The 12,068-nt window shown below is 30.6% G+C and overlaps 2 protein-coding genes across 6 annotated transcripts in view; one reads left to right on the forward strand and one right to left on the reverse strand.

The window, feature by feature from the left end:
• The window catches only part of LOC114332197 (advillin), a 235,697-nt gene that overhangs the window by 33,863 nt on the left and 189,766 nt on the right, over positions 1–12,068 (forward strand). The gene's annotated exons all lie outside the window — the stretch shown is intronic.
• Positions 1–12,068, reverse strand: part of LOC114332196 (BTB/POZ domain-containing protein 3) — a 52,506-nt gene that overhangs the window by 22,958 nt on the left and 17,480 nt on the right. For 3 of the 5 annotated variants that reach the window (XM_028281935.2, XM_028281937.2, XM_028281934.2), the window contains one exon: positions 7,646–7,896. In XM_028281935.2, coding sequence (XP_028137736.1) covers positions 7,646–7,896 — 251 coding nt within the window. The remainder of the gene's footprint in view (positions 1–7,645; positions 7,897–12,068) is intronic. The other 2 variants (XM_028281938.2, XM_028281936.2) reach the window with 1 other exon arrangement.

Consider the following 12,068-nt stretch of genomic DNA (forward strand, 5'->3'; position numbering starts at 1 on the left):
GACAAATGTATGTCCCTTTTTGTTTAAAATGAGATAGTCCCTGGTCTATACCAGTCGAGATGAAACCTTTATTGTGCTCAAATACTGTATGTCCTCCTCGAATGGTTTGCTAGTTACTAAAGTAGCATTAAAGACATGTCCATTAACAATGACAAACTTGAGCACAAATGTTGCATGTCCAATAATACAGTACCTGTGCTGTTTACAAAATTCAAATTAACGACTCTTTTTAGGGGAGTGCATTTAGATTTTCACTTCGGAAAAAATCAAACAAGATAAAACTTTTTGTAATTTCATTAAGAAATGTTTAATAAACAACATATCAAAAAGTTCTACTCGAGAAGTGGGTGCTTCATTTTTTATTAAACAAATGAACAGCGAAGTTAGATGTTTTTTTAAATAACTTCGAAAATATAATTTTTAGAAAAAAACTGACTTGACCATTGAAAAATTCAGAAAATTATACAAAAAAAACCTTATATAAAGATTTTTCTAAAATTAAATCTCTAGCTTCTGTAATTTTTTATTTATAACGCTAAAGTCACCCTTCTCACACACATTGGAGCACTGTAAACTAGCGTTGGAAGAAGTGCACGGTTGAGTTTTTTAAATGTAATTCTTTAAATAATAGATCAAAAGAAATTTTACAAATTGGACATGAAAGAAGATGAAATAAGCTATCTTATGGTTGTAATAAAAAGAAATAAAATGTATGGACATAAGTACGGTGTGGGCGGAAAATGAGCCTTACATGAATTTTGTTTAAAATGATTTAAAAATGTGTAACTAATACAATTTTACCTATAAAACTCTCAAATTTGCACAACTTACCTCTCAATCAACTTACTAAACGATGTTTCATTTAAAAAAAATCTCAAAAATTTAATTCAAATAATACGATGTCTCAAAAAATGTAATTTTTGAAAACTTCGTAGTTTTACAGAATTCCCACCATTTTAAGACGGTAGTACTCAAGTTTGAATAAATCTAATACAATTTTTTTGCTATTTTTTTAAAGCTTGGGATGTAATTTTTAAAAAACACTGAATTATTTTAGTTTAAAAATGAAATAAACAATTTCTTTTTGAGAAAACTTAGAAAGATAACAAAAATGTAATACAAAAACCGAAAATTACCAGCTGAAAAAATGTATATACAGAGTGATCAAAACCTTTTTCTGTAAAACTTACCTAAAATACATTTATTAATAAGCTTTAACAATAATAAATGTTCAATAAAAAAATTTTTTTTTAGCTCTTATACAGTATGTCTGCGAAACTTGGAACGTATTGATAACTTTTTTAATATCAGTTTTACGAAAAAAGTTATTCTTTATAAAATACTCTGCAACGTACATAACATAAGATGCAACCATCAAATAGCAAATTTTGTTAATTTTGTACGAGGTATGTAAAAAAATATGAATTTCACTCAAGAGTAAAGTACCTTTATATTTCACAATATCGAAAATTTTTATAAAAAAAAGTTGTTTGGAATTAAAAACTATGTTCCAATATGTAATTATATCCTTCTAATCGAAAATTTGTAATATAATTGTGAAAATTATTTGTTTATCTTTTTTTTTAAGAATGAAATTCCATATTTGTTTGATTGGATTCTACTTGTTTTTCATTTAAATATCCGCCATTTTGGATCCGCCATTTTGAAATTTAAATTTTTAATCTTTTATTCAGATTCAACAACCTGTTAAAAATAAAGACAATAAATGTTTTAGAAAAATGTTCTTTTTTATGTTATTTTTAGAAAATCCACATTTTGGATCCGCCATTTTATAGTTTATAATGTTAACATTTAAGTTAGGTTTATCAAAGCTCTCAAAAATAAATATAATATGTAGAAATAAATAGATTTTGTAAAGAAATTATGATTTTACAACTATTTTTTAAGTTATCCGCCATTTTGGATCTGCCATTTTATAATTTAAATTATCAAAATTTGATTCAGGTTTAGCAACCTCTCAAAAATATCCACATATATGTAAACAAACACGTTTTATAAAAAAAATTCGGATTTTACAACTACTTTTTAAGGATTTTTAGGAAAAATCCGCCATTTTGAATCCGCCATTTTGAATTTGCAAATTGTAATGTCAGATTCGGGTTCAGCATAATCAAAACTAAAATAAAAACATTTTTTATCAAAATAAAATGTTGAATTCACCCATATTCTTAACATTATTTATACAAAACAATTGTTATTGTTTAAACAATTAATAAACAATTAGCGGCGAAATTTGTGAGTAGAACTTTTTACTTTAACATATTTATAAACTAACAAAAAACGTTTTAGAAAAATATAACCTTGTTTGATTTTTTCCGAAACATTGTATCTTTTCGTTCTAATTGCACTCCCCTATTTATCGTATGTCCGAAGAAACAATATTTGTCCATATTATTGGAGGCTCGTCAGCCTATAGTATGGTTAAATTGTGTTTGACTCTAGGTATGTTTATTCCGTTAAGAGCGTAGGTGCAACATTTCGAGGCAATAATTTTTAAATGTATTAATTTTTTTTCGAATCCTGAGAAAATTAACAAGTTGTATTTTTGAAAAATTTAAACGCCGAATCAAAGATTACATCATTACCGAGGGCCGAAAGTCCTTGAAAACTTCTATAATGTTTATTTTAATAAGTTACAGGGGTGAAAAAAGAGAAAATTTAGTGTGATTTTTAATTTCAAATATCTCATTCAAAAGAAACTTTTTGTTTACTCTAAGGGAATTTCAGCCCTCGGTAATAATGTAATCTTTCATTCCTCGATCAAGTATTTCAAAAATATTGGTTTTCTCAGGATTCGATAAAAATTAATGCATTTAAAAAGCATTGGTCCGAAATTTAGAGCCGACACCCGTAATAAAAAATTTATTTGTACTACTAGTACATAGGGGAGAGTTGGATAAAACGGGATAGTCGGATAAAACGGGATACCTAGCCTAGAGACCCAACTAGTAGTGCTATCAATCGGACAACGACGGAAACTTGTTCTCAGTCGTCATTTTAACATTCTCAGTTCGTTTTACCTCGATGCCATTATTTGGTGAACAGTTGTTGTGTTTAGAATTGTTTGACTCTATTTTTTTGGTACTTTGTACTTTTAACCCGGGAGTAGTCGCGCTCACTTCTGTAACGTCGATAGTCGCGTGTGAGATTCTATCTCAAAATACGAATTTAAAACAAATTTTTATTTTGTACCAGTTTTATCTACTTTTTATATTGAAAATAGATATTTCTAACAATTTTATTAAAAAAACCTGTGTTAACGGCCACCTGCCAACATCGGCCACCTGTCCTAACGGCCAGTTTAAAAATTTCCCAAACCAATTATATGTAGACTACAAAAACTGGCAATACCGTCCACCTTTCTATATCGGACAATAGTTCTTTCATTTTTAGTGGCCGTTACTGACAAATTTTACTGTACATACTGCGAAAAAGGATGAAATGTGAGATTCTATCTAACGGTGCGACTACTCGCGGGTTAAAGTTAATTGGCTCTCCCCAAAGCCATAAATTCCACAAAAAGAAGAAGAAAAAAAATTCCTACGCATTACTACACCCATCCTCGAGGCACTTACGAAATTTTTTTAAAATTGCAAAATTTTTCATCAAGTTATCGCGAAAAAGGATAAAAATTGAGATTCTATCTCACTGCGCGACTACTCGCGGGTTAAGTGCGTTGTTTTCTACATTATATTGCCTACATATCTAAACATATAATTCCGGTGACTATTATATTTAATTACGCACTCATTAACGAATATTCTCATGTGTAGTCTATCAAATTTTACTTTCACGTTTAGGCAGGAGCCATTTTTGTTTTGAAAAATGTCTGAGTTGGACAAAACGGGACACTTATAAGTTGGATAAAATGTGATACAGTTTTTTATGTCCCGTTTTATCCACCTATTTATTTGTTGGTCTAGTAATTTTTTAAATAGCGATAAAGCGTGTTCTCATACTGCAGAAAAGAACAACATATTTTTATGTGACTTTTGTTCTGATATACGTACCTAGTCCTAAATAAAAGGTCTTTTCCCATTTTGCAATAAAACATAAAAATCGCCTATTTTTAAGTTTCTGACTACTGAAGATATTGTTTTTTCAAAGGTAAATTTTGCTTTGCAGTCTTATATCTACTTAAATATACTTTTTAGATAATTTAATGCAAAAAATTAAATATTGTGAACCTATCCCGTTTTATCCAACCTTGGTATGCTAAAACGGGATGTGCAGGACTTTAATAAATATTTTTTTTTACTATTTTCCAGTCATTAAAAATAGCTAAAAATATGTTTTTTGTGTGCTTCAAAAATGTTATACCTATAAAAAAATAATAATATGATAATTTCTTTAACATTTTTTCCGTAATAAAAATAAACAAGAATGGTATCCCGTTTTGTCCAACTCTCCCCTACTATTTTAAACCTTATTTTATATTTCCACAATTGCAGTATGGAAATATGTAATAAACTTACGTGCATAGAAATCGGCCCACTTAAAAATTTGGTCATTTTTGATGTCTCAAATTTCCTAAACCTGTTGGCCGATTTAAGTTATATTTTGAACATGTTATAGCCTGATTCTTTAAAAATACCACTGGAATAATATTGTTGCTAAACAGGTAAATTTTCATTGTATACCGGGTGTACCAATCAAACTGTGTTTTTTTCTCAAAGTTCGTATCACCCTATGGAATATTCTAGCATTTATAAAATAGTGAAATTAAAACTCAACTGTATTAACTGTAACCTCACGTTTTCTTACATTATGTTTTTTGATTCATTCGTTTATGTTGGGTAATAAAAAAGTTAGGTACTTTAACAACTAGACATGTTCTTTATCAATACTGGGTGTTTTTAAATAAGTGCGACAAACTTGAAGGGGTAATTCTGCATGAAAAATAATGACAGTTGGCTTTATAAACTTACGCCCGCAAATGTTTCGTTTCCGAGATACGGGATGTTGAATTTTTTCTTACAAACTGACGATTTATTTATTGCTTTAAAACCAGTTGAGATATGTAAATGAAATTTGGTAGGTTTTAAGAGATAGTTAGTGCGGATTTTTTTATATAAAATTAAGAATTTTATATTCACCATTAGCGTGCATACGGGTAATATAATCGGTCATATTACACGTATGCGCGCTAATAGTGAATATTAAGTTCTTAATTGTATGTCAAAAAAAGAAATAAAAGAAATAGTAGAGAAACTAAAGAAAAACAAGAGCCCAGGTAAGGATGAAGTAACAGCTGAAATGTTTAAATATGGAGGACCAGTACTAATTAAGCATTCGGAAAAGCTGATAAAAGAAATTTGGGAACAAGAACACATACCAAAAGAATGGACTGAAGCCACACTGTGTCCAATTCACAAAAATGGCGACAAAAGTTTATGCCATAATTACAGAAGAATAGCCCTACTAAACGTTGCATATAAAATACTTGCAGTACATATAAAAGACAAGATAACACAAAAATTAGATAATGACATAGGAGAATATCAATGTGGATTCAGAAGAGGACGTAGCATGGTGGATCAAATTTTCCTGCTTCGTGAGATACAAGCGGAAAGCTACGAATACGGGAAATCTACAATGGCCCTATTCATCGACTTTAAACAAGCTTTTAACAGAGTTAAACGAAAAGAAATATACAAAGCACTATATGAAATTGGAAATAGTAAAAAATTAATAAAGATGGTAAAAGTTACATTCAGAGAAACAGACAACAGGGTTAAAATAGATGGAAAGGAAACAGATAAGTTTAGGGTCGGTGAAGGGGTACGACAAGGAGATCCACTGTCATCATTGTTGTTCAGTATCCTTCTTGAAATAGTCATCAGAGAAGCCGAAATTAATAGGACAGGACTTGTATACCAACGAAAACACCAATGCTTGGCATTCGCTGATGACATAGTACTGATAGCCAGAAGTAAACAATAATTAAAAAAAAATACTAAAAAGACTAGAGGCGATAGGAAGAAAGAAAGGGATATACATAAACGAAGAAAAGACTAAATATATGGAATGGACGGAACGAGAATACACACAAGGACAATATATGACAATAAACACAGAGGCAAAAATATATACATTCGAAGAAGTAGGGAGATTCCAATATCTAGGAGCGACATTCACTAGGAGACCAAATATAAAAGAAGAAATCCAAGCGAGAATTATGGCTGGTAATCGTTGTATCTTTGCTCTAAACAACTTATTAAGAAATAAGAACATATCTAGAGGGGCTAAGATAAGAATATACAAGACAGTGATAAGACCTATAGTATTGTATGCCAGTGAAACATGGACGATGAACAAATCCGAGCAAGTCATGCTTAAAGTGTGGGAAAGAAAAGTCCTAAGAAGAATATTTGGCGGAAAGATATGGAATGGAATGTGGATAAGAAGACGAAATGTAGAACTGGAGAGGATGTATGGTGAACCAAACATAGTAGGGATCATAAAATCACAAAAACTGAGATGGTTGGGACATATCCAAAGGATGCCAAACACGAGACTTCCCAAAAGAATACTAACGGGAGGAATAGGAGAAAAGAAGAAGAAAGGTAGACCGAAAACCAGATGGAAGAAAGATGTTGAAAAAGACATAGAAGAACTGAAAATCACAAATTGGAAAAATAAAGGAGCAAATAGGACAGATTGGAAAGGAATAGTAAACCAAGCCATGGGTCTTCTAGGCCTGGAGAGCTAAACTATATATATGACAAAAAATGTGTAATAACTACGTCTTAAAACCCACCAAATTTCATTGGCATATCTCAGTCGGTTTTAAAGCAATAAAATAAATGGTCAGTTTGTAAGAAAAAATTCAACATTCCGTATCTCGGAAACGAAACATTTGCGGAAATACGTTTAGAAAGCCAACTGTCACTATTTTTTCATGCAGAATTATCCCTTAAAGTTTGTCGCACTTATTTAGAAACACCGTGTATTGATGAAGAGCATGTGTAGTTGTTAAAGTACCTAACTTTTTTATTATCCAACATAAACGAATGAATAAAAAAGCAGAATGTTAAGAAAACCTGAGGCTATAGTTGGGTGTTAATTTCAGTATTTTATAAATGCTAGAATATTCCACAGGGTGATGCGAACTTTGAGAAAAAAACACAGTTTGATTGGTACACCCGGTATACAATGAAAATTTACCTATTTAGCAACAATATTATTACAGTGGTATTGTTAAAGAATCAGGCTATAACATGTTCAAAAAATCACTTAAATCGGCCAACAGGTTTAGGAAATATGAGACATCAAAAATGACAAAATTTTTAAGTGGGCCGATTTCTATGCACGTAAGTTTATATTGTATGTCCATGTTTTACTTCACATTTATTGTCTGTCCATACAGGGGTTTACTTTTAGCTTGTTAAATGTGATTAACATTTAACACTAACAGAAATACATAGAACTGACTAAGATATAAAAGAAAGGTGTAGCACGAACTTAACTGTAATTTAGTTACTTTTAAAGTATGTACGGTTTGTCACGGATAACGCAAACTTTTAAAGTGATTTTACCGAAAACATCAATTTTGGACATACAATATTTGTCCTCGATATAATGATTTGTCAGCCATCGATATAATGATTTAAAAAACACTTACCAGAGGGTACACCTCAGAGTTCCTCTTCTTTCTCTGCACCAAACAAGTGGAAAAACCATCAGGCATAGAAACCGCAGAGCTAGGGCTGCAGATGTTCATCAAAATGGCGAATTTTTCTGATTCTGTTAGCAAATTTGACTTCCCTGGGCCTTCAGCAAATTGCTGTGGAGAGAGGGTCAAAAACCGAATTTTCATTATGGCGTCTCTGATGGTTGGGTGGCTGCTGTTGGCTTCACTGGTTGCATTTGCTACTGAATAACATTTTTATTACACAAACATCAAAGGAAACCGCACACATCTTATGGAAAATCTAATATCATTCAAATGCAACAAGATACACGAATATATTGGGATGCAACGGCGTAAATTGATATAAATAAATCTAAAATCAAATGGGTATGTACAGCTGGTTCCTAAAAAAACTGATACTGACTCTTAAAGCGTATTTTGTAGAAAATTGAGCACAGTATTTTGAAGGATACATTATTTACATACTGTCACTGCCAAATCTTAAAATTTGTCAGATAACTTATTCTGTTCAACCTCAAAAAATGTCTCCACAAGCTAGCAAAGAACTAAAAGCAAGAATTGTAACGAAATTATTAGAAGATAGTTGGTCACTATCTGCCGTAGCGAACCATTTTAACGTAAGCAGAACAACAGTTTTTAATATTAATAAAAGATGAAAAAAAACAAGAGACTCTTGAAAGAAAGCAAGGTTCTACGCTTTTGGAGAGATTAAAAGAGAATCCTTTTGAAGATGCGAAAACTGCAAGAATTATGTCATAGTTTCCGGAAAGAAAGACAACAACTTGGCGCAGAATTAAAGCATCGCGTCTTAGGTACCGAACTGCAGCAAAAAACAAGCTCTTACACCACAACAAAAGCAATCAAGACTTATATTTGCTTAAAACCATCAACTACAAAATCAAGATTTTTGGAACAGGGTAATATTTACAGATGAGAACATTTTTCAATCTTCTAAAAAGGGCAAAATTGGGGTGTATAGACCAGAACTTATTGATGGCAAGTTTGTTGGGCAGACTTATCTGACTATTCTAGAAAACATCATGTTTCCCAGTGTAGAACAGTTATATCCAGAAAATAATTTTATCCTCCAATAAGATAATTGACCTGTTCACACTGCAAATATAATAAACCAGTGGCTCTAGAATAACAACATCGAAACCTTACCATAACCCAGCTACAGTCCAGATTTAAACCCAATCGAGAATGTGAGGAGGATTATTATAAAACGGTTGTATCGGCGTAATGTTTTAACTCAAAATACTGAAGAGCTGTGAATTCTATTTTTACATACCTCAATTTAGTATAGTTTTGGTCTTCCAGACCCTCGCTTTCTTTCGAGAGTTTCTTGTTCTATCCATTTTTTATTAATAGAAAAACTGTGGTTCTGTTTATGTTAAAATGTTTTGCTGCCTCTGATAGTGGCCAGTTATCTTTTAATTTGGTTACAATTCTTGATTTAATATATTATTGAGTTAAGTCGCTTGTTTTATTCCTTAATAATAATAATAAAAATAATAACAACAAGCCTATTTTATGTAAAAACTATCATTTATATACTCTTTATAAAATGCAGGAATTCAAAATAATATCAAAATCTAGACCTTAATAATTATTACAATTTATGAATTAACATATTATGTAATCAGTTGTTTGTTTGTTTATTTTATTATTTTTCTGTCATAATAGGGCTTTTCATTCACAGTCATTTGTTTCGAGCTTTTGTCATGTGTCACATAATATTAATATATCTACGTCAAACGTTATTGGTATCTACCAATGATACAAACCAAAGACGTATGATGTAGCTATATTAATATTATGTGACACATGACAGAAGCTCGAAACAAATGACAATCGATGAAAAGCCCTATAAATGTTCAAATCTTACTAAGAGTCGTATCAGATTTTTTTAGGACCCAGCTGTACGTGAGTTAGAGTGAGAAAAGTGATTTTGTGAATCGGCAAATTATAAATTTTTTTGCAGGTATTAAGACTCTTATCTTATAGAATATAGAAGATATAATTGAAAACTCAAACCAAAGTACCTACAGTCGGAAAAATGAAAGAATACCCATGAACGAACATATAAAACACGCTGTATTTTCCTGTCACCGTGTCACAAAGAAAATTGCCCAGCGGAAGTACATGTAATAATAATTATTACATGTAGGTACTTGCGCTGGCCAATTTTTTGTATGACACGGTGACAGGAAAATACATCGTGTTTTATATGTTCGCTCATGGGTATTCTTTCATTTTTCCTACTGTACATAGTTTAAGCTGTTTTCAATAGTGACTAGACTAATAGTATTTGAATATGACAGTTTTTCCACTGTCCACGGATTTCCATACATTTTAATTACAATTTGCGCCGTTATTAATCAAAATTCAGAGTTGGCGCAAGGATATGAAATGATTGTAATTCCTAGACGAATCTATTCATGTAAATTTTCTTGTATTTGAGTGATATTACATTGTCCATTAGATGTGTGCGGTGTCCTTTGCGTTTTATAGTTTATAGTGAATAATGATTAGTGCTCTTGCCAGCACACGAAAAACATGCAACACTGTAGAAAAATTAATATCTATGCAACATGTCTCATTTACAATTTTCAGACAATCAATCGGGCTCCACATTACGGGCGTAGCTAAATGCTAAGGCGCTTTGATTTCCAACCAAATCACCCTAATATAAGAGGGTTCGATCCCCGATGCAAATTTTTATTTTTTTATACATTTTATGAGTTTAATATTTGAATAAAATATAAATAAATTGTTTAAAGTATATTAATTTCGTTGAAATCATATAATAGAAGTATAACTTCTTACGTGCGTACAAAGTACACACACATTCTTTTTATTTTATCTTATTTATTTTTCTTTTAATATTCAACTCTTGCTAGAATTAATTTATGAAGTAGATATAATAGTTAGTTGCAGTAAAATAGTCTAAATAAAAATAAAAATGAATTTAAGAAAAGTTTGTATAAAATTTTAAATTGAAAATTGAGTTCATGAGACATTTAAGATATAGAAAGCTTTGTAGAATTTCCTGTACCGTGGAAAAGTTTTGATATTGACAAATGTAGTGTTTAAGCACAAACATCACATAAATCAGTAGTAAAGTAGATTTTTAGTCAATAAATCATATATTGGTACCATTTAGTATGAAAATAATCTTAAGAGGCTATCCTAGTGTAAAAGTACGAAATTCAAATACTTTTTTTGGGAATTTCTAAAATAGAAAGTACTGTACCAATTGTTTTGAAAATTTGCATGACCATTTATTATAACAAGAAGTACATTCAAGACACTTTTCATAAAAAAATATTAAAAATTAAACGACTTATTCGCCATCTACTAGCACCGTGAAAATAAAAACATGGCTCCACTGCTGCAGTGATTGGGACTAATAGAGATCCTCAAACATAAAATTTATTATTGAAATATAAGATATTTTCTAGGGGTTTCTTGATCGTATAAAAAATTTCAATTTGGCGGTTTTTGAAACTGAAAATGTTTAAGCTAATTTTAAAATTTTTGTTTCAACACTTCGTCATTTTTCCAAATTTTAATATTTTTTAAAAATCCTAGTTCATGGTATAGGAAATAACTTATATTTCAATAATGACTTTGAAATTTTATGTTTCAGGATCACTATTAGTCCCAAACACTGCAGCAGTGGAGCCATGTTTTTATTTTCACGGTGCCAGTAGATAGCGGATAAGTCGTTTAATTTTTAATATTTTTTTATGAAAATTGTCTTCAATGTACTTCTTTTTATAATAAATGCTCATGCAAATTTTCAAAATAATTGGTACAGTACTTTTTATTTTAGAAATTCCCAAAAAAATATATGAATTTCGTATTTTTACACTAGGATAGCCCCTTAATATATTCTATTTAAGAAGATACTCAAATGGAAAGAAATGGCTTAATATATTTTCTATTTAGCTGTATGACATATATTTCTTTGTATTTTAGTCTTTACTTATCTTTTTAACATAGTGTTGTCTTAATTACTTCCACTTCTCCTGTCCTGTACTATATTTTTTTTACAAAAAATGTATTAGACTGTTCTTATCATTCGTTTCTTAGCTAAATTGGCACATTTGTCACTTTATATGTGCTTTTAGTACATGCATATTATACACTCACCGGCACAAAATTCAGCCACCCAAAATTTTTGATTAAGTTTGACAATTTATAACTTTATTATTTGTGCTCCGATTTTCAAGATTCTTGCACCAGTTTGTAGGTACATGTATTGATATCGTTTGGTATTATTCCGGTAACAAAAATTTTTTGCTTGCATGGCATTATACAGGGGTGAATGGAAGCGTTGTATTTTCTCCTAACTTTAAAAAATTCTGTGGAAAAATGGAATAGCTGA

Source organism: Diabrotica virgifera, chromosome 6 (genome assembly GCF_917563875.1).
Source record: "Diabrotica virgifera virgifera chromosome 6, PGI_DIABVI_V3a".
Classification (NCBI taxonomy): domain Eukaryota; kingdom Metazoa; phylum Arthropoda; class Insecta; order Coleoptera; family Chrysomelidae; genus Diabrotica; species Diabrotica virgifera.